Raw genomic sequence first — 27421 nt, forward strand, 5'->3', positions numbered from 1 at the left:
CTAGGTAAGGGCCCAAAAAAGGCAGCACAAAGCTACCTGAACTAAAACAGATGCCGATCAAGAAAGACCTGTTGCCATCAAACAATACATGACGTTCTCAGTGATGAGGAATCTGATGTAGTTTGTATCACAGAAACCTACTTGATGACACCACAAGTCCTGTGCCAGGCCCACCTTGTCTACCCAGGATACTCTGCTCATCCCAGACCCCGTTTTGTCCCCTAGATGACCATTTTAGGCTGTCATGTGGCATAAAGCAGCTGCAGTGAAAAGGAGAATCAAGCCCCTTGTTTCTGTTTCAGATCCATGACAAAACTTTGCCTCTTTCTTCATGACTATGTAGTTTTCTGAATAGTCTCTTGGGAGGGACTTTGTCAACTTACTTGGGCTTTCAAAAAGCCTTTATGTCAGCTGGTTTCCCTGTATCTGCTGTTTTGATGACATGGTCAAATGTTTTTAATAGGTTAGCGAGGTATTTCCCCCCTCCTCCCTGCAACAAGTACACAGCAGCAGCAGCAACCAGCTCCAGCCAGCTCTTCATACCACCAGCCCCACCAGAATTGACAGGGGACGCTGAGCACCCTAGAAGGGGGCCAGGTCTTTGCTCCTCAAGCTAGGATGCCACTAGCCATCACCTTCAGCCCCCAACTAAAACCTCTGCAGTGCATCATCAAAGATTTACATCCTGAAAGATGATCCCTCACTCTCACAGATCTTGGGAGACAGACCAGTCCTCGCTTACAGACAGCCCCCTAACCTGAAGCAAATACTCACCAGCAACCACACACCACACAACAAAAACACTAACCCAGGAACCTATCCTTGCAACAAAGTTTTTTTCCTGCTGATAATAGGTCATCTTAATTAATTAGCCTCTTAGAGCTGTTATGGCATCTCCTCTGTATGTGAGTATATATATATATATATATACTCTTATTATATGTTCCATTCTATGCATCCGATGAAGTGGGCTGTAGCCCATGAAAGCTTATGCTCAAATAAATTTGTTAGTCTCTAAGGTGCCACAAGTACTCCAGTTCTCCTCCCAACAGGGACAGAGCAGCAGCAGCAGCAGGAGGAACCAGTTCCAACCAGCTGCATCAGCCTTTAGGAAATTCCAACTAGTACAGACAGCTGCAGCACATCTCAGCAACATCTCAGGAGTACATCAGACTTGTCCTCTGCTCCCTACACTGGCCTCCCATTGCATATCGAGTCAAGATCTCCATCCTTATCTTTAAGTTGCTCAATGGCCTTGGCCTCACATATCTAAAAGATCACTCAAAGCTCTGGGACGAAGACCATGGCTGACAACTGTGCATCTCAGGCATGATGGATCTCTACCATCAGGGTACAGGTCATCTGTGCAGTAGACAGAATTTTTGTGGGGGTTCAGTCAGACTGTGCAATGAACTCCCCCAGGATGCTGAAGTGTTATGTCTGGAGGCTAAGAATTGAGCAGGGAGGGGTGACAGGCAAATTGGGCTGACAGGAAAAGGGAAAATAAAGGCAAAAGTGAGCTGGACTGGGAAAGCACATCTGCCAAGATTGGGGTAAAAATGAATGAGATTTCAGAAATTATGTGAGAGATAATAAAAATCAAATGGAAACACACTGCAGTACCTTTATTCTCAGGAGATTATAAATTGCCTTAGAATGAAAGCAGAATGAATGTCTCTAAAGGAAGTGGAACGGTAGGTCTGCAGACAGAAATGAAGAGGGAAACATACAGAGATAAAAAAAGAAGAAATAGAAATAGAAATACAGGACCAGCAAGAGACTGAAATGAAAATGGAATGAAAGAGATAAAGGAAGAATGAAAAATGAGTTAAAGTGAAGTATATACAGAACATACAATGCAAAAAAATATAAAGCAGGAACTCCTTTCAGAAAAGAGTAGAAGGAGGACTAGAAAAAAAAAGAATAGAAACAAATAGAAAATAACACAGAAAAACTGGGAAATGGAAGAGAGGGAAAGAACCATAAGAAAGCTGTAAATATGTGAAGAGAAATTTTATTTAGTATTAACATAAAATATTTATATTTATTGATTTATTTAAAAAAGTTTCTATCAGTAAAGGTTTACATTTCTTTGGATTCTGTCAGAACTAACCAGAACCTCAAGATTGGATGTTGGGAATAAAGAGTCGGAACTTTGTCAGTCTCTCTTAGTTTGGTGCTTGTATATTAGTAACAAATCTACCCCACTTCTGGCACTGGGAGTGAGTGATTTTTCTGGGAATAAACTCCCCTTTGTTTTCAAAAGGAAAGATGCTTAGGCTCCATTTGCAATCTAGAAGAATAAATGAAAATGTTCACCTTGGTACAGAGAATCACAATTGTTCACAAATATTTAATTTTCTCCATGCTTCACAATGAAAAATTATCACTTAATATTTTAGTGTGGTGGAGGCGCAAGAAACAGCTGCTGCTGAGTTTAGTTCCTTAAGTCTAGATGATCCAGGACTGTGGACCCACTTGAGCAGTAGCCTGAGGGACTTCCTTGTACTGCATGGGCCACAGCAAGTGAAAAACTTCATGTTCCCCAAAGACAATGAAAATAGAAGTTTCCATCCAACACATTACTGGCGTGAAATCCCCAATGGTGACAAAGTGGAGAGGCCATGGCTTATGTACTCAAAAACCCAGAATGCTGCATACTGTTTTTGTTGCAAACTCTTCCAGTCTAATGTTCCAGCCACATTGGGTTCTACAGGAACAAAGAACTGGAAAAATCTGGCTAGAAATCTGGCATGCCATGAGAAGGCAGCAAATCACCAGAGAGCATTCCATAGGTGGAAAGAGCTTGAGAGAAAACTAAGGTTAAAGGCCACCATAGCTAATCAGCATCAAGAGAAGATTGCATCAGAGTCTCTTTACTGGCAAAATGTTCTGACAAGGCTCATTGCCATTGTGAGAATGCTTGCTACCCAAAACCTAGCACTGCATGGCACTTCAGATCAGCTGTATGTGCCAAACAATGGAAACGTCCTTAAAATTGTGGAGCTGATGGCTGAGTTTGATGCTGTACCCCAGGAGCATCTAAGAAGAGTCACCACCCAAGAAATGTACACACACCACTACCTTGGAAAAACAATTCAAAATGAGATCATATAGTTACTGGCAACAAAAGTCAAACAGAAGATTGTGGCAGATCTGAAGTCAGCAAAATATTACTCTGTTATTCTGGACTGCACACCTGACAGCCATACGGAACAAATGACTTTAACGGTGTGTTTTGTAACAACAATAGAACCTAGTGAAAATGTCCCTGAAGTGGTGACTGTCAGAAAGCATTTTCTAGAATTTATTGACATTGATGATACTACAGGAGCTGATATGACAAATGTGCTTCTTAAAAAGCTGGAAGATATGGGAATTGTGATAGCTGACTTGAGAGGTCAGGGCAACGATAATGGTGCAACATGAGAGGAAAGAACAGAGGAGTGCAGACACGGATATGAGAGTTAAACCCTTGAGCTTTTTTTGTCCCATGCAGTTCTCATTCATTGAACTTGGTGGTCAGTGATGCAGCATCAGCTTCTAGTGAGGCTGTTGAATTTTTTAATGTAATTCAAAGCATCTATGTATTTTTCTCTGCATCGACTCATTGATGGCAAATTTTGAAGCAACATCTGGGAACATCCTCTCTGACACTGAAACCACTGAGTGCCACACGATGAGAAAGTCGAGTGGAGGCGATAAAGCCTATCAAACACCAAATTGGGAAGATAGATGATGCCATAGTTGCCATTATGAAGGATAGTGCTTTGACAGGAACTGTTCATGGGAGAACAGTGGCAGAGGAAAATGGAATCACCAGAAACATACATAACTTCAAATTTCTGTGCGGCTTAGTGTTTGAAGTAAATGTTGTAAGCAAGAGACTCCAAGGTGTTGACCTTGATATATCTGGAGCAATGGAACAACTGGACAAAGCAAAGTCATACCTACAGTCTTATTGGTCAGATGAGGGATTTCAAAACGTTCTGAAGAGTGCACAAAAGTTGGCAGAGGAACTTCACACTGAAGCTATTTTCCCACCCATTCAAGAATACAAGGGTCATTGAAGAAGAAGATATTTTGATTACGAGGCACAGGATAATCCCATAAGAGACCCCAAACAACAATTCAAAGTTGAATTCTTTAACCAGGTGCTAGATTGTGCAATACAGTCAGTTGAAGAACGTTTCATGCAGCTCAAGGAACACAGCAGTATATTTGGGATGTTGTATGATATTCCAAAACTCCTCGCTATACTTGAAGAAGACCTACACCAGCAATGCAGGACACTAGAGACAGTGTTGACACATGATGACATGCGCGATGTTGATGCGAGTGATTTAGGTGATGAACTGAAAGCCCTTTCAAGATACATTTCAGCAGGATCAACTCCAAAGACTGTTCTGGAATATATATGCACAAATAAGATGACCACCCTCTTTCCAAATGCTTTTGTTGCTCTGCGCATACTTCTAACACTTCCTGTAACAGTTGCCAGTGGAGAACGGAGCTTCTCCAAGCTGAAGTTAATAAAAACACATCTACGCTCTACAATGACACAGGAGAGGCTGGTCGGCCTTGCAACCATCTAAATAGAGCATGAGCTGGCCCAGACTGTGGACCTTCCGTGCCTTCTTTGCAACCAAGAAGGCACGGAAAGCACCACTTTGATTATTCAAACAGATAAAAATGCCAGTGTTTACTATGCAGACAAGAAAAGTAACATTTGCTGTTCAGGCATTTGAAAGTTAAGTGTTACTTAAAATTTTTGAACAAGGCATTTTAAGTTGTTAGTTCTTCTTTATTGGAGTAGGTAGCAGAGCAGTACCATGAGAGGAGTAAAACAGGAAGAAGGCAGAATTGAGACCTTTCAAAGTTTTGGCCCAAGCGAGGGGACATGGGGGTGTCATTTGAGCTCCCCACCTCAGATGCCAAAATGTTGTGGCCCGGCCCTGATGCCAAGCCAAGCCAAGCCAAGCCAAGCCAAACCCTATTCAAGATTTAAGTAGTAACTAAACAAAATATGTGGATTCCAAGTACTATTTGTCTTCTGCAGTTTTTCCATTTTTACTCCATACTCATCCATTCATCTTCATGAAAGAAAAGCCTTGGCAACTGTGGTTGGAGGTTGAGTCAACGGCTTCTGTTACACACATGGAACTGTCATATGCTTCAAGCAGAGAGATGTGGTGAGAAAGTTCTGAAAAGCCTGCCACAACTGTGATAGATGGGTGTCTACAGGCACTCACTCCTGTACTGCTGTAGATGAAATAGCCTCCGCACCATTTTATGGTTTCAAGGACTCAAAGGTCTCCATACTGACCATAAATACTATATAGTTTATTATTTGTATTATAGAAGCACCTAGAGACCCCAATTGAGATCAAGGCCCTGTTGCACTAGTTGCTGAACAAGCACATAGTGAGAGAGACAGTCCTTGGCCCAAACAACTTGCAATGTAAATAGACAAAAAACAACAAAGGGTGGGAGGGGAAAAAGAGGCACAGAGAAGTAAAGTGACTCACCCAAGTTTACATTCTGGGTCAGGTCCCGAACTCTGCTTTTGGGAGTGCCTGTCCAGTGCCCTACCCTCTAGAGCATGCTGCTGTCTCTGTGCATGTTATAGCCCAAAGCACTTGCTATAGCTTTCTGTATAGTTTAACACACTGTAGTAAGTGAGGTGGTTGTGTGATTTGTAGTTAATATGAAAGCACAGGGAATATATTAGCATTGTTGGATATAGACCATTTTCTATAGTCATTGTAGCATATCAATAGTATATCAAAAAAGCCAAAATGTAAAAAAGAATGTTCCCCAAGAGCTGTAACCCACAGTGAAAATAAATATCCTTAACAATATAGTAAATATTACAAAAGAATATTAGGTCACACTGAGCTGGAGTTTTACTAATAGTATTGAGTAAGGTCTCTTTTCTTTGTAAGTATCTTCTCTATTATTGTTATTCAGTAGAGACCTGATGATTATTAGTTGGTAAATGTGAAAAGTGGTGACCGAATGTTCAAGTTCACTAGTTATATTTGCTGAAAGCAATAACATTTGAAACAGTTTTACTGTCAGCTCCAAGTCTGTCATTTATTTTTAGGAGAAAACATCCATAAATGGAAGAAACAATGAATGTTTATAATATTGCTGTAGCAATTCAGAGTCAGAAAGTACATTCTTCTGCTGCTGCTGGTATTGTGGCTTGACATTATGTGGTATTTAAATCTCTAGGTCAAGAGCCTAGGGAACATAACTATCTAGAGCAGCCAGCTTCTACAAGTGTGACTATCACTCTTCTCCTCATGGAGAAGCAGGCCTGCCAACAGGGCGGGGGAAAAGAGGGCAGTTGCCCAGGGGCCTAGGTGATTTAAAAGGGCCCGGGGGCCCCCGGCTGCCGCTGGCAATGCAGTGGGGCTAAGGCAGGCTTCCTGCCCAACCTCGCTCCACTTGAATCTGGATTCCAGAAGTGGCTAATGTCCCTGCGGCCCCTGGGAGGGATGCAGGCGGTCTCCGTGCGCTACCCCCACCCCGAGCACCTACTCCACAAATCCCATTGGCCGGGAACTGCGGCCAATGGGAGCTGCAGGGGCGGTGCCTGTGGGCAGCAGTCCGCGGAGACCCCCTGGGATCCCCGCCTAGGAGCCGCTGCCAGAGGGGTGTGCTGGTCACTTTTGGGAGCCACCCGAGGTAAGCACCGACCCCCTGGTCCCCTCCTGCACCCCAACCCCCTGCCCCAACCTAGAGCCCACACCCAGCACCCAAACTCCCTCCCAGAGCCTGCACGCCTCACCCCCTCCCGCACCCAACCCCCCTGCCCTAGCCCAGAGCCTGCACCCAGCACCCAAACTTCCTCCTAGAGCCCAATCCTGCACCCCCTCCCACACTCAAACTCCCTCCTAGAACCTGATCCCGCACCCCCTCCTGCACCCGAACCCCCTGCTCTAGCCCAGAGCCCGCACCCAGCACCCAAACTTCCTCCTAGAGCCCAACCCCGCACCCCGTCCTGCACCCAAACTCCCTCCTAGAGCCCGACCCCACACCCCCTCCCGCACCCAAACTCCCTCCAAGAGTCTGCACCCCTCCAGCACCCAAACTCCTTCCCAGAGCCCATACCCCCCCCACACCCAAACTCCCTCCCAGAACCCGCACCCCAACCCCCTGCCCCAGCCTGGTGAAAGTGAGTGAAGGTCGGGGAGAGCGAGCAACGGAGGGAGGGGGGATGGAGTGAGCAGGGGGCGGGGCCTCGGAGAAGGGGCGGGACCTGGGCATGATCTCAGGAAAGGGATGTGGCAGGAGAAAGGGCAAGGGTCTTTGGGTTTGCGCGATTAGACAGTTGGCAACCCTACCGGGCGGGCATGTGGAAGCCCTGGCCATGCCGGCAGCTCTCTCGGCACCAGCAGCACAGCCAGCAGCTTGCTGGGCACCAGCCAGCACAGGCGCAGCACCGCCCAAATGTCAGGTGGACCGCGACAGCAGCTTGTGTGGGCGTGGGGGCCCATTGACTATTCTGCCCTGGGGCCCAGAATTGCTGGCGGAAGGCCTGTGGAGAAGGGAGCTGTCTTTTTTAAAGTCTGGTGCCACATTGTAGGGTCTAGTTCTCTACAGATTCTAGTCCCCATCACACTTTTGGGGGCTGTATACATCATAATAAATTACTGGGATTATTTGTTTTCATAGCCACCCTGCAGGGTTGCTGTCAATTCCAGTCTGTCTCGCTTTTCTATGTACCTCAACAGCCCTTATCGGTTTTGGAAAAGAAAGAGAATACCGTTTATTTGATAGGTTCCATTGCTAGTAGTGTGAATATATTCAACAGGGGGAGGGATAGTTCAGTGGTTTGAGCATTGGCCTACTAAACCCAGGGTTGTGAGTTCAATCCTTGAGGGGGCCATTTAGGGATCTGGGGCAAAAATCTGTCTGGGGATTGGTCCTGCTTTGAGCAGGGGGTTGGACTAGATGACCTCCTAAGTTCCCTGCCAACCCTGATATTCTATGAACAGTATGTAAATAGGCCAAATTCAATGTGGGTTTATGCCTGCTGGGACTCTGTGATTAGTGGGCTTGAATAGGGTGTTAATTTTAAACTTAGCTCACTAGGACCAGTAACTAAGATAATGGTATGAGATCAATACTTATGATTTTGTGTTCTTATATATATAAGACATTGCTTAGAGGCCCCAGTTTAGTTGAAACTCCATTGTGCTTGGCACTGCATGTATGCATAACAAGAGACAGATTGTAAGCCCCTTCCCTGAAGAGCTAAGTAGACAAGACAAAGAGTGTGGAAAAGGAAATATTATTAGTCTCATTTTTCAGGTTGGAACTCAGGCTCAGAGATTTGCCCCAGATAACATAGGATGTCTTTGGTAGAGCCAAAAAATGAATCCCAATCTCCTGAGTCCCAGCCCAGTACCTTAAAGATCATCCTTCCTCTTCCTTGTAGTAAGGATTCTGAGAAACCAATAACCAGACAGGAAGTTTGGACAATGCAACCTCTTTGCTTCCATGTCCGCAAGGCCTCAAGAGGTTACAGACTCCTTGGATGCTGCTTTTGTCCAAACAGTATCTGAAAGCAATTGCTTCCTATCAGGAGCACCATTTCAGATTGGGGAGGCACAACTCCCAGCTGGTGAGGGGAGAGGAGCAAGCGACAGGGGGAGGGGGTCGCACCCAGCCTGTGGTACGAAACTCCGGGAGAGGCAGGGGGCTGGTGCCCCCTGCCCTCTCTAAATGGCACTGCTCCTTCCTACTCAGTAACTTTTGGAAGGTAATAATAATAATACTGACCGTATTAGAGAACCTACTTTCTGCTACTCAATAGTGACACAATAGTTCAGAAAGGCATGAGTTTTTGTTAAACCATTCTGTAATCTCCAGCATATTATACAGTGGCAATGATTAACGTTATATTAAGGTTGTATCTAAATTTTCAAGGTTAATGGAATTTATGCACTCAGATAAGAGATGTGAAGGTTACTTGATTTATGCCTGTTTAGTTTTTCCAGCCCATTACATTTAACAGAAGTAGATAGGGTAGAAAGGAAACCAGTGTGTTTTTATGTAAATTAGTTCATTTTAATTTCTAATAGAATACATTGTGGGACTCAGCTTTACACTGACACCACATTTTACTAATGCATTTTAATTCATATGGATATATATTTGCTTACATTAACTTTTTTGGTTACATTTGGATGCATTACATTGCAGCACTGGGCATTCCTAAAACCAACATGTATAATGCACAAATTTGTCTTTCACTGAAACTTAGTTTAATCCCTCAAGCTATATACCCTTGGCCCTCATCATCATAGCCTGATAGTTTTCCATGATAAAGTATGAAATAGTTGGACATATATAGTACTATGCATCCCAGGAACACGTGTCTGCTGCTATTGCTCATGCCCTTCAGGTACGAAACTCTCAAAGGACCATATCCTGTGTTGATTTCTGTAAAGCTATGTCTGACTGACAATATTACGTAATGTCCTGAGTGAACTTTATTGAATTAAGTTAAACCTTGTTGAAGTAGTTTTAATACCTTTGGGATTCATTGTATTTAAAATGCAGTTCTCTGTGTGTTATTGTGGAATTGCATGTGTATATCTTCTATAAGAGATTAATACAATCGCTGGAAGGTATTAGGAACTTCAAAGGGCTTTTTTTTTTTTTAACAATACCCATGAAGTAGATTTCCTAGGAAAGTGCCTGGGGGCAAGGGGAATGCAAATGACCCTCTTCGAATCCACACTTTTGAAGCTAGGTCCTCCCTGGGGAAGAAAAACCCATTGTATACTAATTACCTGCTCCTGGAAACTCCAGATCAAAGACCCCTGAACTGTATAAAGGGTGGACAAAATGTGTTCTGACCATGCTTGTTCTGAACTGAAACTGTTATGAGATTGTCATCAGAAAGGAAACCCCTTGGGTGGGGCATTGAAGAGCTGCTCCTTCCAAAGCCCATGCTAGAGTTGGGTTAATCTCTGGCAAGCTTATTAGCATGCATGCAGCTTCTTAATATGCTTTCTCTGTAATGGTTTTTAGTTTAAGAATAAAATAGGCCTTCCTAGAAAGAACTGTATGGGAACTTAAAACTGTAGACAATCACTCTGCTAACCATCTCTGAAGAGAAAGCAAGCAGGTATGCTTGGGCAGCCTGTCTCTGCTGGGAATAAGACAGTGAAGGCAGGGAACTGTCCAGCCTGGAAATACCCTAGTCCAGGGGTCGGCAACCTTTCAGAAGTGGTGTGCCAAGTCTTCATTTATTCACTCTAATTTAAGGTTTTGCGTGCCAGTAATACATGTTAACGTTTTTAGAAGAACTCTCTCTCTAAGTCATTATTATATAACTAAACTATTGTTGTATGTAAAGTAAATAAAGGTTTTTAAAATGTTTAAGAAGCTTCATTTAAAATTAAATTTAAATGCAGATCTTATCAGTTTAGTGTGATCTTTGCCTTTGCTTTTCCTTGCTGAGTTTTCCAGTGCCTGGCACGTATTTGGATACTTTAAGATGCACACAGGCTTCTGAGTGATCAGTTGTTAACCGACTCCGAGGGGGACAGAAAACAGATTTCATGTGTGAAAATGCCTGTTCACACAGGTATGTGGATCCAAATGCTGAAAGCATTGTAAACGCAATTTTCTTCAAACAGTTAAATTTTACTGGCAGGGACGTCCAGCGGGTCAGAATAGAGGCCCCATGATCTCTCTCGGTAGCTTCAAGTGCACTCAGCAGATTTCCAAACTTCGATGCCCACAATTCTGAGCTTTTTAACTGAATGAGCCTCATTTCGAAATCTTCAACACCCATCCACTGAAATACAGACAAATCCAAGTTGCTTTTGTTGAACTTTTCAGGTTTAATTAGAAAAGAAAGCTTTGGGCCAAATCACTGGAAATCTTGAAATCTGTCAGAAAATTCTGATTCCAGTTCTTGCATGTACATTCCAATCTCATCGACATTGACAGTGCAACGTGTCGATAGCTCTTTTATGTGTTGGAAGTAGCGGAAAGTTGAAGTTCGAATACCCTGAGAAAAAGCTGCTAGTTTTACAACAAATGTCTTCCAGGCTTCATAAAGATCCAGAACCGTTTGCCCTGCACCCTGGAGACAGAGATTGAGTTCGTTTAGGTGAGTGGAGATGTCAGTTAGAAACATGAGCTTACACAGCCATTTGTCATCCAGTTCGGGGTAGTTTTGTCCTTTTTCCGACAAAAAGACCTTGATTGCATCAAAACAGTTTACAAAGTGCACCAAAACCTTGCCACGACTTAGCCACCAAATGTTGCTGTGAAGTGGAATGTTGTTATAAGCACTGTCCATCTCTTCTAGCAGTGCTTGAAACTGTCTGTGAGTCAAAGCAGATCGAGCAACAAGGAAATTCACAATTTGCACCACTATATTCATCACATTATTAAGCTCTGAATTAGAAATTTTAGCACACAGGTTTTCTTGATGGATGATACAGTGAAATTTGACTGTCGGGTGGCCAATTTGATCTTCAAGTAACTTTACAAATCCCTTCTGTTTTCCAACCACGGCAGAAGCACCATCTGTTGTGTCACAAAATATTTTTCTGATGTCAACTCCTCGTTCTTCAAAATGGTTTACAAAACTTTCCACTCTATCTTCTCCCTTTGTTGTGCCATGCAGGGATTTTAGGCAACAAAGTTCCTCTTGGATTTCACCGGAAGCAATATTTTGCAACAACTGCCAAACATGGAACGTCGTTTATACCCACGCTCTCATCAGTTGCAACGCTAAACACTGCTGTGTCTTTTAATGCAGTTGTCTGCTTTTCGTTAAGGTTTTCTGCCATTTCGCTTATGCGCCTCTCAACTGTTCTGGCAGAGACAGGCGGTTCTTTTATTCTAGATACGATCGTATCTTTGTTTGGCAAATCATTGAACAAAACCTCAGAATTTCTGAGAAAAACTTCTTTTATATATTCCCCACCTGTAAACGGCTTTCCGTTTTTGCAATGCACTGTGCAATCTTGTAACTTCCTTCTGTGGCTTGATTTTTACTTACACGTAAGCATTTAAAAACATTGCTTTGCTTCTCATATCTTGCTACTGCCTTTTTGATCGATTCAGTCTTGTCTGCTTCGTCAAGAAAGGTTTTCTTGTGCTTCATTTGAAAATGTAGAACACTTGATGTGCGACAAATAACATTTTCACAACAGAAAGCACAAACAGCATAGTCGTTCTTTTGAATGAATCCAAATGTCTGTCCAAGAAGGCTGAAATGAACAGATATCTAACTTTGCTTTCTTAGGAGCTGACATTTTGTCAAATGTACCCCTCAAATCACAGTGGGGAAAAAAATCGCGACAGATGGGACACACATCAAACGCAGTGCACTGTTCCACATGTCATGATAGTGATGTAAGCAGCAAATCAGAACTTAAAAATATCCCGGTGGTGCCGGAACAATTTTTAAGGTGGGGGTGCTGAGTTGTGCCCCCTCTTGCCCCTGTCTGCACCCCTCACTGCCCCAGGCTGGGGTCAGTGGGCCACAGCTGGGGGTGGCTGCAGAGCGCCAGGCCGAGGCCAGGAGCTGAGCCCCAGGCTGGCGTCCGGGACCCCAGGCCAGCAGCGGAGCCACCCGGACTGGTGGCTGGGACCCGGGGCCGGTGGACGGAACCCCGGCTGGCAGGGGGCCGGCAGACGGAACCCCAGGCCGGCAGCAGAGCCCCGAGGCTGGCGGCCAGGACCCGGGCAGTGTGAGTGCTACTGAAAATCAGCTCTCGTGCTGCCTTTGGCACGTGCGCCATAGGTTGCTGACCCCTGCCCTAGTCAGAACTCCACCCAAGAAAGGCAACAGCTGGAAGCCTGAGTGTGGGTGCCACTGCTGAACCACTGAACAGAAATACAGGTTCAGTTGCTCTGAACTGTGAAACTGCTTTACAAGTGACTTTTAATTAATGCTCAGTCATGCTAGTAATTTAACTCTTTTGGGGTTAAATCCTGCTAGCCTCAACTAAGTATTCCCATTGGCTTCATTGTGAGTGTGAGCTGTTGTACCTCACCCATTTATAGTGCCAACACAAACCTTAAAATGCTTCAGCTAATAAACAGACATTTTGAAGGCACTTTCTGTCCTGTGACAATTGAACTCCAGACCTTTCCAGTATGAACTCTGATTTTTACATCTTGGAATGCCCTGGGGAACTTTCTGTTCATCACGGTGGCACAATCTCCAGCCAGTGATTTCACAGAATAGAATTCTCCATGACATCTACAGCTTGTCTCCAGAACTCCAAGACTTAGGAGGAGATAATATTCTAATGCAAAAGATGAGAGAGAACGAAAACAACAAAAATACTATAACTTTTACTAGTATCTATGTTACAATATGCGATCACTTATCATGGAGGTGCAATTCCAGCCAACCACAATAACCATTCTCAGCCCACTCCTGACCCAGACTTCAGAAGTACAGAATGATTTGACTAGAAGCTCACTGTAACTGGCCAGTCCAGGCTGTGAAGGATATGGCACAGTTACCAAAGTCTACCTTTCACACTCCTGTCATGCCAGTGATGCTTAACGTCAGTGATGTTGCTGAGTGATTGTTGCCACCAGATTCTTACTTAAAGAAGTAGCATTAGCCATAATTTGCTACCTTGCAATTAGGATACCAGTGTTGCACTTTACAGTAGTCTCACCATCTAAATGGAACTTGAGTCATAAAAGTTTCTTAGAATAAAATATTTGTATTCTAAGTTCAACAACTAACATTTAAGAAATATTTACAACATGGAGACCTGGCAGTAGACTGCATTTTATTCATAAACTCTATGACAAACCCTATTGTTTCTATAGCACTTATGTAATTGTTTTCTTAGTCTTAATCCTAAATGTAATAACTTTTATCAGTTATAGCTAGATGCCTTTGTTCTCAAGCATTGTTGAATTGAAAGTTGTAATGTATTTTTATTTTGTTTAATTAATAAACACTTGATGTGAGTGTTGAAGAAATGGCATTTCTTTCTAATTATGTAATCATAAAATGTATTATAATGTACTACTAAAATGATTGAATCATGGAATACAATTGCAAAGTCTGTTGTTTCTCTTGGAAGCACAAAGGTAAGAGTAAAACAACGTATCCTATCCAGTTTAGTGGTGTGGATCTATACACTTTATTTATAGAATACCTCTTGTAGGATCACTTATATTGCTCTAAGCACAGTTATAAGTCAAAATGTGAAAGAGTAATTGCTTCTTTGGGTGAATTGTAGACTATGTACCAAGGGTTAAATTCCAGAAGTTAGCTAAGTAAAAACCCAACTTTCAGAATCTTTTATAAAAAACTTTTGTAAGCAAAAAATGATTCCGTCTTTACATAATTAGAAAGATTCTACATCTGGGGTGAAATCCTGGCCACACTGAAGTGAATGGGAGTTTTGCCATTGACTTCAATGGCACCAGGATTTTACCCTGGGAGAAAAACTGTCTCTACAGGAAAGCAGGTTCTGCCTATCCTAAAGGTGATTAAGTTGACATGAATTAACTGCAAGTTTGAAAAAGTGCAGAAGACAGGAATAGAGAATGTAAAATAAAATCTAAAATATTTATTCAGTCTCTTTATGGCAGGCCACATGAAATAGTTTACCCATAAATCAATGAACCATGTAGTAACTCTACCTTATTGTTCTAGGTACCTTGGAATAACAAGACCACTTACATATCCTGTGAGGCAGAATGGAAAATGTATGGCTAAAATGATCTTGTGTGTATGGCTCCTCTCTGCCTCTATCACCATACCACCGCTTTTTGGTTGGGCCCAAAATGTGAACGATGAAAAAGTTTGTTTAATCAGTCAAGACTTTGGTTACACAATTTACTCCACTGCAGTTGCATTTTATATCCCGATGTCAGTGATGCTTTTCATGTACTATCAGATTTACAAGGCTGCTAAGAGGAGTGCTGCTAAACACAAGTTTGCTGGTTTCCCACGGCCAGAAGAAAATGAAGGCATGGTTTCTGTGAATGGAGTTATAAAGCTACACAAGGAATCAGAAGAATGTACAAATTTTTCACGACTCCTTAAACATGATAGAAAAAACATTTCCATCTTCAAGAGAGAACAAAAAGCTGCCACTACCCTGGGAATTATTGTTGGGGCCTTTACTGTGTGCTGGTTGCCATTTTTCATCCTTTCAACTGCCAGACCCTTTATCTGTGGTACAGCATGCAGCTGCATCCCATTTTGGGTTGAGAGAACATTTCTATGGTTGGGTTATGCAAACTCTCTCATTAACCCCTTTATATATGCCTTCTTCAATCGGGACCTGAGGACAACCTATCGCAATCTACTACAATGCCGATATAGGAATATCAACCGGAAACTATCAGCTGCAGGGATGCACGAGGCTCTGAAGCTTGCAGAAAAGCCAGAATTTGTGCTGTAAGGTCACTTATCCCTTTTTACAATAATTCACTATTTTATATACATTTTCTTTTAACTCTGAAGAGAAAGCTAATCAGAGAAACTGCCCCGATGAAATCGTTAACTATCTGTAAGACACAGCTACTAAACTTAGTCCTAAGCTCCACAGTTTTTTGCTGTAGTAAGGACTGGGCCCTAGAGTATTTGGGATTTTAGCATAAACCAACCCTTTCCACTTTATACTATTATAAAAGGAAACAATGTAAGACAAAATTGGACTGGGGAAATTGTATCATTTGGGATTATTATTATTTATATGTTTCAGAGTGGTAGCCATGTTAGTCTGTATCAGCAAAAACAATGAGGAGTCCTTGTGGCACCTTAGAGACTAACAAATTTATTTGGGCATAAGCTTTCATGGGCTAAAACCCATTTCATCAGATGCATGGAGTGGAACGTACAGTAGGGAGGTATAAATACACATTGGCCAAACCAGACAGTCTCTACGCCAAAGAATAAATGGACACAAATCTGACATCAGGAATTATAACATTCAAAAACTAGTAGGAGAACACTTCAATCTCCCTGGTCACTCAATAACAGACTTAAAAGTGGCAATTCTTCAACAAAAAAACTTCAGAAACAGACTCAAATGAGAAATTGCAGAACTGGAATTAATTTGCAAACTGGACACCATCAAATTAGGCCTGAATAAAGACTGGGAGTGGATAGGTCAAAACTAAATAAATTTGTTAGTCTCTAAGATGCCACAAGTACTCCTTGTTGTTTTTATAAAAACTAATTTCCCCTTGCTAAATACTCACACCTTCTTGTCAACTGTTTGAAATGGGCCACCTTGTTTACATTGGCCTCATTAGCACTACAAAAGTGATTTCCAATCCTTCTTGTCAACTGTTGAGAAGCCCAGGTCCAACTTAATTGAATTGGCTTGTTAGCACTGACCCCCCACTTGGTAAGGCAACTCCCATCTTTTCATATGCTGTGTATTTATATCTCCCTACCGTATGTTCCACTCCATGCATATGATGAAGTGGGTTTTAGCCCACGAAAGCTTATGCCCAAATACATTTGTTAGTCTCTAAGGTGCCACAAGGACTCCTCGTTTTTATTATTTATATGTAATAATTTTATTCACTTGATTACCTGTGAATGAACGTTAGTGAAGGTTACTATCACTTTTGTATACCTTCCAATGAAACAGCATTTATCGCTGTGAAAAAATACACATTGATTATATGAATGAGATCATCTGCTGGTATAATTTGGTGAAGCTTCAATGGTGCCATGTTGATTTATGCCAGCTGAGGATCTCGTCCCACATCTCTAACTTAACATATGAAATTGGTATATAACCTATTTTAAGACCAGGAAAAGGCAATCTGGCCCTTACCTGACCCTGCTTAATCTAACTCTTCTGATTTTATCAGCTGAGCCCACCTTCTCTAATTTACACTTAAACTTTCCCAGACTCAAATCTAGGGTTCTGTTGGCCTTGATATTCTTTGCTCAACAACAGTAGTGAATTGTCTGAGTTTATCGCAGTTTTCTACTTTCTAGAGCTCATCTGCTAGTTTGTGAACCACTCTCTGTATCAAATATAAAACTCGATACCTAAGAAATCATCTTTTGGTAACTACTCATATGATTACCTAATCTTTTTTCAAAATTATTAAGTTTTGTCAAAAATCTCTCTTTTTCAGTAATGCATTCAACCTTGCCTAAAAACTTGGACATTTGTTCTATTTGTTGCCCTGCGCAGCAGCCTCTCTAAGGGCTTGATCCTGCTCTCATCGAAATCAATGGCAAAATTCCAACTGACTTGCATGGAGCAGGATCAAGCCTTTTAGCAATAATATACTTTCTGTGGAATGATGCTCAGTACTGTGCATCAGGTAATACTCAACAAGTTACAGTTCAGTAATGGTCTCAGGGTGTCAGATCGTTCATTTTGCTTTCTGTCCCTTGCTAACATACATGTAGTTTGCTCTATTTATTAGAGCTGTGCACTTAGGCTATAGATGTTCAGTTTTACCCAAGATAACTCCCAAATCCTTTCCTTAGCATTGTGTTGGATGACTGTTCCATTTGGCGCCTATTTCTTATCTTGATCTCTTCTTCCAGGTTAACTATTTTAAAGTTGTCTACAGTGGTCACCTTTGCCATCTGCTGACCCAGTCACCTAACACTGGAGGCTTCCCTTCTTCTTACTGATCTCTTTGTGTTCACATATGAATGAATATTAGAAACCACTTCACCAATTGGTGTTCCTACATTTTGCAAATTTTAAGCTTAAGAAAGGAAAACTTGGAGGTTTTGTAAAAGAAATCTCAGGAATAGCTAATATTGCATCATTGCCAATTAAACCCTTTCTATTATTTCACAGTTTTAATACTCCCAATTTTTTTTAGAAAAAGATAATTTCTGAGGAGAAAGCATACTCATTACAAAGTAGTCTCCATCACTATAAGTTAGCAATAAGGTCATCTCATACATTCTATTATCTTATAATGCCAAAATGTATTCTGGGCTAAATTCTGCTCTAACATTCACCACATTAAACTAACTTTAAATGAATTCAGTGGTGTTAGTTGAGGCATACACCAATGCAGAATTTGTCCCAGTCTTCTTGTATAGAGTTTGTAAAATCACTGGAAGTGCACAAGCTTGCAGGCAATAGCTGATGTTTACCAGATACATAGATGTGTACCAATATTCCCTCACTACCTTGCTCACATGCATGGCTGTGCACCCTGCTGGCAGGCTTCATGCACAGTTACATTTGAGCCATTCAAGAGACCTTTATTTGCCAGGAGGCATCTGCTTCCTGCTGGAAGAAGGGGCTTAAGGGCTCCCACTCCATCTGCTGTCTTCTGTCTGAAGTAAGAGTGTCCCAAGGCTCCCCATCCTCCCACGGAAAGAGTGAAAGTAGTGAATGATAGTGGTATATGTGTGAGTGAGAGAGAGATATGTCTCTACTGTGGTGATAAACATTAGTACAAAACTCTAAAAGAGATTACATCTCTCTCAGACAGACAGACAGAAAGTTAAGGGAGGTTATACAGGATGGAGAGAGGAAAAGGGAAATGAAAGGGGGCAAGGAGCGTACAAGGAATGTAAGTTATAAGAGAAATATATGAGGAAAGACAGCTAGTAAATGGATGGGAAGGAAGATGAAAAAATATGTGAATGACAAATAAGATGAATAGAAAGGGAAGCAGCGTAGCCTGGGGGAGAAAATGGGGGTGGGAGAGATTGGACTCCTGGGTTTTAAATTTAAGCTCTAGTCGTTTTTGTTCCTCACACAGAAAAAAAAAATTAGAGGCAACCTGGGCACCCCCATGAATCTGAGGGCAGAGACATGAACTGGTGCCTAATTTGCATCCCGGTGAAATGAATGGAGCTGCACGGGTGCTGAGAGCAGAATTTGGCCCAGAATGTACAAATGGTACTGGGGCTGGTGTTGCCATAAATAAATTTTCATATCTAACATGAAATGAATTATTTTGACATCAGAGGTCACCCATCTGCCCAGACATACGTTTTAAGATTAACACAATTTAAGGCCAGTTTATTTTTAACTGGGGAGTGCCTAAAGCTAAGTACCTAAATCAATATACTGACGTCAATGGGAGCTGCAGGTGTCTTTAGTATCCAGCTTTATGTCCCCACATCTGAGAATTACGGCTTAAGTTTATTCAGCAATCTGATCCTCAGGTGTGGGGATTCTTGCTGGATCTGGGAGGTGTTTAGAAAGCTCCTTGTTAATCAGAAAGGCTGAAAGACTTCTGAAATACCAAGTAAAAAGCTAATTTTGTTGGTGTTTTGGAATCTTTACAAAATATTTTTATATTTGATACTAAAGGTTCAATCTTGTCCTCTGGAGCACAGGGCAGCATAGGCTGGAGAAGAGAAAAGGACAGAAGGAGCCCTTTCACCCACATAAGCACTCAGTCAGTATTTCTACAGAGAGGTGTGGCCACTTTATCAAGCAGGTCCATGTGTTCCATCTCAAAAGGGTTGAGGTCTGCCATTAGAAGTTGCATCTAGCCCTTGCTCCACAGCTGACTAGTATATATATTGCCACTGACAGCATATTTTAGCTGAACAAATGGTAGATGTACACATCTGCAACTTGGAAGAACAAAAGTGTAACCTACAATGGGGATGTTCCCACTAGGTAGGAAAGATTTTAAAATGTTCCTAATGTAAACACTCCCACTATAGGATATACTTGTCTCTTACCAATACCCATACTATTGAACCAGCTATGCTGCAACAGGAGTTATTTGGCTGGGGAAGTTCCAAACAGCATCCGTTTACTCCTTGTGGCACCAAGATCAAATATTTCTTCTTAGAAAGCTCATTCGCTTCCCTGTATTTCCTGGAATATTCTCTTTCCCACATTTATATTCACACTCCTAGGGCTCCAGATTTCCTTCCTAGTTAAAATTATATAATCTCTGGCTGTAAGGAAAAGTGGGCCAAATTCTGCCCTCTTTTACACCAGAGGTATCTGGTGTAACAGAGCAGAATGTGGTCCATGGTTTTGGAATTTGGCTGAAACAAAGATATGCTTTCGTTCTCCTGAGAATGCTCTCTCACTATCTTTACTGCTTTTAACTAACTAGCTTTGTGAAAAAGCCAAAGATGTCTAGTAAATCACAAGGTTCCAAAAATCCCAGAGGAAATGATATCCTTAATTAACAACTTAGATATCTCTTCAGTGCCTGTTGAGGCAACATATTAGTGTAGTTTCTGTTTAGTTAACGCTAAAGTTGTGTAAGTAATGGGAATCATTATCCACAAATATTTACTTAAATTTGAAAGTGAAAGTGCTTTGTTTGTAAACCACTCTTGTGTTTACTTTCCATGTGCATTCCAGCAAATGAGTTTTACTTGCAAGAATGTGTGCAGGAACTACATTTTAAGCTCAAAAGCTGGAGTATGTAGATAGTTGATATGGAATTCTGTTTGAGGTTCAGGTTTTCCAGGTCCCATTACCAAAGCCCAGGTACATAGACAATTCATGTATTATTGTATCCAGCAACAAATTCTGAATTGCTTGCTCCCAGAACTGTTCAGTCTCCTTCATTCTCCATGGCTCCTGCCTAATGGACAGGGGCTTGTACATCCTGATTTGGAAAGCAGGGGAGTCACTCTAGGTTGAAGCTCTATGATTAGGGTTGATCTGTGCAGGATCTCTATGGTTAGACTTTCTCAGGACTCACAGGGTATGTCTACACTGCAATATAAGCCCAGGGTTCAAACTCTGTCTCAAGCCTAACCCCCCTTCCATCCACACACAAATTGTGCTAGCTCTGGCTCTGGCCCAGGATCCCATGGGGTGGAGGGTCCGAGCCTCAGTCAAGCCAGGTACCAGGGATCAAACCCTATGGCTTTGCTCTTTGGATGCAGCCCCACTGGACTCGTGCTCTGGGAGTCTCCACAAGTGCCCTACACTTGGACCGTCAAGTTTTCCCACACTGCACCGCAAACAGGGCTACAGCAGCCACATTTTGGGAGGGTGCTAGGAAGTCTGGGATATGGCTGGTTGGAGTCGGGGCCACATAATGCAGTGTAGACACTGGAAACTCAGGGTGGGACCCAGGATTCAACAATTCCTAACCTAGGGTTACAAATGTGCATAGACACTCAAGCCCTAGGTTTACAAACCCAGACTCTGTTAACTCAAGTTCTACTAACCCTGGGCTTACATTGCGGTGTAGCTCTATCCCCAGAAACCCAACCAGACATTGAGCCTAAGGCACAGTCCCTCATGACCAAAAACTTGGAACAACAACTAGAGTGCTCTAGCAATAACTAGGGATCATTAAGTAGCCAGGACCACCTCCACCTGAGCCAGAGCCAACTGGGAAGCACCAAGAGCCCACTCGTTTCAATTTCCTCCCACCTCCAGTAGCCCACCAGAACCTGGGTTTGGTGAGTGTCAGAGCACAATATAAGATCTGTTTGTTTAACCACTCTTCTGATTAACTGATGGATTCAATTAATAGCAGAAAGTGGAGATCTGTTGTTGAGCCTTTGAAATGAAAGAATTATAATTTGGTTTTTTTTCCAAGTTATTTTTAACAGTTTAAAGCCAGGATCAATCTATCATTTTATAGTCATTTGATCAAAATACAAATAATTTCTCATTTTCTCTTCCTATCCAGATATTATTTTATTATCCAATACCACACAGAGCCATAGATGTGCCAAATAATCTGAAATAAATGTACTGCAGACAGTTATTGAGTTAAGGGTGTCTATGAGTAAATCTATACTGCAAAGTTTTATCTTTTTGCTCCCTTTTCATGTTCTAGCTTTGTGGTGTATAACAAGCATCCAGTATATATAAAAGAACATTGTACTATTTTTACTATTCAACATAGCATCGCTAGAGCACTGTTGAGATAAATTTAGGGATGTTCAACTAAGACTCTAAAATGCAGGACACAGAATACCAAGGAATCTTGAAAATGATGCCAATTATTTTGTGCATAGCTACCACCTTAACTTTCTATTTGATTTTTCTTGTCTTTCAGGAAAAACTGCTCAAGAGATAAACTTCTCTCAGGGAAAGCAAAGAAAAAAATTATCAGCAGATCCTGTTCATAGCTCACCGTAGATCTTAGGTTCTTTTCTTGTTCTTTAAAAAGAAAATCTCTCTTTGTCTATTGGTTTTTGTACAAGAAGTACATGCTAATAGTATCTTTATTGCTGTTATCTTGATTTTTTCCTCTAAATAGTCATTGCCACACATGAGTTTGGTACATTTTTTGTCCTCTCATGTATTGAAAATGTATTGAAATTTGTTTATAATTTTTTTCAATGTTCATTTTCTATATATCTTAATAATGGTAGACCAGTAGCTCTTAACCTTTTTCAAACCAGGAACTCCTTCAGCCCCTCTCCCAAATAACCAAGACCCTTTCGCATTGAGCAGTATGGGAAGTACAGAGTGTTTGCAATCCCATGACACATGTTCACAACCCCCAGACTGACATCCCTCACTGTAGACAAAAGGCAGTCTGATTATTTGCTTTCTTGTGGATGCTGATATATATATATATATATATATATATATATAGACAATGTAGGAAACATTTTAAGACTTAGTGAAGCTATGACTTTTTAAATTAGTATTATCATTGTCTATCATTTATGATAGATTTATATATAGTTCTAATTGAATAAATAATGCCAGAATCAGAAATACATATTGAAATACCTAAGTTTCCAGAAGAGAGAAAGCCCACTGAGAGGAAACCTACTATATTGTTATAAACTATTGACATACCAGACTGGATAAATATTTTGCTCTCAGTTTTAGATCTACTCAGTCAATAAAATATCAAACATTCTCTTTTAATAGAGCAGATGTGTGGGTTTTCCTTATGTGTGGTCTTGTTAGTTCCAGAAAATGGTGTTTACAGTATGTTTAACTTTTTCTTTCTACATAAGAGAGAGCCACTGTAACACACTTGTCCTCTTATTTCTAAGAGTGCAAGTATTAAAGTCTGTCATGAATTAACAGAATGCAAATGACTAGACTCAGTAACTTAAAACACAGAATAATTTAGCCCCGTCTGTAAAAAAGGGATAATGGTACTGATCCCATTTGTAAAGAGCTTTGGGATCTGCAGATGAAAAGTGCTCTATAAGAGCGAGGTATCAGTAGTTGTATAATGGAGCCAAGCAGCATTTTAAAAGAGGACTCACATACAGTAATAGGGATCATTCAGTCACAAGAAAAATACATACAAAATGAGAACAAACATATGCTTGATACACATACTAAGGAAAAAAGTTATTTTGTGGTATCTCAGCCTTATAGAACATGGCGAGTAAATAGAGATCATAGAAAGGTAGGAATGGAAGGGACCTCGATAGATCATCTAGTCCTGCACTGAGGCAGGACTAAGTATTATCTAGACCACTCCTGACAAGTATTTGCCTAAAAATCTCTAATGATGGCGATTCCACAACCTCCCTAACTAATTTAGTCCACTGCTTAACTACCCTTGTTGTTAGGAAGTTTTTCCTAACCCTCCTCTTTATGTCCCCCAATTAGTCTTCTCTTCTCCAAACTAAAATCACCCATTTTTTCAGTCTTTCCTCTTAGGTCAGGAGTTCTAGACCTTTAATCATTTTTGTTGCTGTCCTCTGGACTTTCTCCAATTTGTCCACATCTTTCCTGACATGTGGTGCCCAGAATTGGACACAATACTCCAGTGGCACCCTTATCAGTGCTGAGTAGAGTGGAAGAATTACTTCTTGTGTCTTGCTTACTATACTCTGAATACACCCCAGAATGAGGTTTGGTTTTTTTGCAACAGTATTACATTGCTGACTCATATTTAGTTTGTGATCCACTAATACTCCCAGATCCTTTTCTGCAGTAATGCTTCCTAGGCAGTCATTTCCCATTTGTGCAATTGATGATTCCTTCCTAAAGTGCAGTAATTTGTATTTGTCCTTATTGAATTTCATCCTATTTATTTCATAGAATTTCTCCAGACTATTTCTCCAGTTTGTCAAAATCATTTTGAATTCTAATCCTGTCCTTCAACTGCTCCCAGCTTGGTATTATCCGCGGACTTTATTAGTGTACTCTCTAGGCCATTATCTAATGATTTACAAAGACATTAAATAGACCCAGGACAGATCTTTGCAGGACTCCAGTCAATATGCCCTTCCAACTTGACTGTGAACCATTGATAACTACTCCAAGGACAGTTTTCCAACCAGTTGTGCACCCACTTTAGAATAGGTATGTCTAGACCAGTGGTTCTCAATGACCGGTGCATGGGCCAGCACCATTCCCTGAGATCTCCCTGACACAGTTTAGAAAGGCAGCAAGCTAGTCCCTGGTATCAAATGGGTTGAGAAACACTGGTCTAGGCTATATTTCCCTAGTTTGTTTATGAGAAGGTCACATGAGACGATATCCAAAGCCTTACTAAAGTCAATATATCACACTGCTTCCCCCTTAACCACAAGGCTGGTTACCCTGTAAAGAAGGATATTAGTTTGGTTTGACATGATTTGTTCTTGACAAATCCATGTTCACTGTTACTTATCACCTTATTATCTTCTAGGTGCTTACAAATTGATTGATTGAATATTTGCTCCATTATCTTTCTGGGTATCAAAGTTAATTATACTGATCTATAAGTCCCTGGGTTATCCTATTCCCCTTTTTTGATAGGCCCTTTTTCAGTCCTCTGGGATCTCTCATGTCCTCCATGACTTCTCAAAGATAATCGCTAATAGCTCAGAGAGCTCTTCAGCCAGTTCCTTAAGTATTCTAGGATATATTTTGTCAGGCCCTGCCGACTTGAAGACATCTAACTTGTCTAAGTAATTCTTATCTTGTTCTTTTCCTATTTTAGCCTCAGATCCTATCCCATTTACACGTATGTTCCCTATGTTAGTTATCTGATCACTACTAACCTTTTTGGCGAAAATTGAAACAAAAAAGGCATTTAAAACTTCTGACATTGCGGCATTTTCTGTTATTGTCTTTCCCACATCATTGAGTAATGGGCCTACCTTGTCCTTGGTCTTCCTCTTGCATCTAATGTATTTGTCAAATGTTTTCTTGTTACCTTTATGCCTCTAGCTAGTTTAATCTCATTTTGTGCCTTGGCCTTTCTAATTTTGTCCCTATATGCTTATGTTTATTTTTTTTTAATATATTCATCCTTCGTAATTTGACCTAGTTTCCACTTTTTGTAGCACTTTTTTTGTTTCACATCATTGAAGATCTCCTGGATAAGTCATGGTGGTATCTAACCATACTTCCTATCTTTCCTCTGCACTGGGGTAGTTTGCTCTTGTGTCCTTAATAATGTCTCTTTAAAAAACTGCCAACTCTCCTGACCTCTTTTTTCCCCTAGACTTGCTTTCCAAGGATCTTCCCTACCAGTTCTCTGAGTTTGCTAAAGTTTACCTTCTTGAAGTCCATTGTCTTTTTTCTGCTGTTTTCCCTCCTACCATTCCTTAGAATTATGAACTCTTATCTTTTCATGATCACTTTCATGTAAGCTGCCTTCCATTTTCAAATTCTCAACCAGGTCCTCCTTATCTGTCAGAATCAAATGTAGAACAGCCTTTCCTCTTGGTTTTTTCTCCACCTTCTGCAATAAAAAGTTATCTTGAATGCATTCCAAGAACTTGTTGGATAATCTCTTTTCTGCTGTATTATCTTTTCAACAGATGTCTGGGTAGTTGAAGTCCCCCATCACCACCAAGTCCTGTGCTTTGGATGATTTTGTTTTAGTTGTTTAAAAAAAAAAAAGCCTTATCCACCTCTTCTTCCTGGCTAGGTGATCTATAGTAGACCCCTACCATGACATCAGTCTTGTTTTTATGCCTTTTATCCTTACCCAGACACTTTCAACAGGTCTGCCTCCCACTTTTGTCTCAGTGCAAGTTTATATGTCTTCGATATACAAGCCAACACTTCCTCCCTTTTTTTTCCTGTCTGTCCTTCCTGAACAAGCTGTACCCTTCTATACCAGTATTCCAATCATGTGAATTATCCCAAGTCTCTAAGTATTACAGTGATTGGACACTATATAGAAATATAGAGCTGGATACACACAAGGGAACAATTGTCCTTTCCTAGAAAGCATGTAAATACTACAGCTACACACCTACCTATGATAAATAGATTGATTTGCCTCCACTAGAGACAAGATTTTGTTAGTGAAGACTGATTAGTTAAAGCATGCTTAATGGAAGCCTGGCAGAGTCACTATGGTTTAGTAGTCTACTAAGAGATTTGGGAATTTTCTGTAGACTCTTACCTTAGCATGAATTTACCCCGAGGAGCGATTTGTCTTGAATGGTTGGGATTGATTCTCTAGGGCCTACACAAGCTCTTTGCTGCCCCTCTTAAGGGATGCACCTGGGAGGTCCTGATATCAATACTGATAGGTTAGGACTTTAAACATGTCATGGAAGTCAAACAGCATGAGAGAGAACTTAAGGATCACTGATTGTATACATAGAATTGACAGATCCCATTATTCAATAACCATTGGAGTTCTTTTCAGCTAGTCATGGATTGCAGTACTGTTTCATACACAGACATTGATTTAGATTTCTCTTTTTAAAAACTGCTATAAACAGGCATTTAATATAGCAAACACTATGAAAGTACCGATAAGGGTTTCTAACTTTCAACCATAAAATCAAATTTAGAATTAGGAGAGTCAATCTACAGTATCTTTGTTATTCCAGATTTTCTCCCTGTTTCACACAGAGCATATATAACTTACTCCAAATTTTCTCTCTGTCTCTCACCCACCATATCCACAAATAAAGATCAACAGAACCAGCAATGTCTGAAGTCACTCCTATTGACTTCAGTGAGTGTGCATCTCTGAGGGCAAATATTTGGTCCTACAAGTTGTATTCATTTCAGATTTATGCAATATATAAGCAGATAACAAATAGAAAACTTCCTTAGGCATGTGAATTCAACTAAAGCAGACCCTGAATATTATATTTATTTAAATATATAGAGATATATAAATAAATGAAACTTAACCTATTTTTGATTATTTCATTCCTCCATATCTAGTTTTGACCTTGGATATGATTATCTGGTTAGTCTTTACAATTAATTGCTTTTGTCTTCTCATTTTAACTAACAATGGGAATAAACTTGTTTGAAATCTATTTTTGCATTGTATCCCACTGTAAAATTGCTTTTCTTGTGTTATCCTTTGTTGGTCTCCAGGAAGTGCCTCCTTTTGTTCAATTTATTTCCTGTTTGCTAGGGTGGGTTCATGTGCTGAAATACTCGAGAGTTAATGAAATGATTGACTGTTAAAGGCCTGCTCCTGCAGCCTGTGCTGATGTGAATAATCCCATTGATTTCAGTAGGAGTAGTCACATGAAAAAGGGCTCTGCTCAGGCCCAAAGGTACCACTATGCCTATGGCATGCTGAGGGAGTTGAGTTTAGGCTGTCATGCAAACTA

The 27421-nt window shown here is 41.0% G+C and overlaps 1 protein-coding gene across 1 annotated transcript in view; it reads left to right on the top strand.

Annotated features, from left to right (window-relative positions):
- HTR7 (5-hydroxytryptamine receptor 7) overlaps positions 1-22045 on the top strand; it is a 42303-nt gene extending 20258 nt beyond the window's left edge. Inside the window, exons 2-3 of the mRNA XM_024197890.2 lie at positions 14675-15424; positions 21973-22045. Of these exons, the coding sequence (XP_024053658.2) occupies positions 14675-15424; positions 21973-22045 (823 nt within the window). The remainder of the gene's footprint in view (positions 1-14674; positions 15425-21972) is intronic.
- Positions 22046-27421: the final 5376 nt, after the last annotated feature.

Source organism: Terrapene carolina, unplaced genomic scaffold, assembly GCF_002925995.2.
Source record: "Terrapene carolina triunguis isolate 2854851 unplaced genomic scaffold, T_m_triunguis-2.0 Scaffold95, whole genome shotgun sequence".
NCBI classification, from domain to species: Eukaryota; Metazoa; Chordata; order Testudines; family Emydidae; genus Terrapene; species Terrapene triunguis.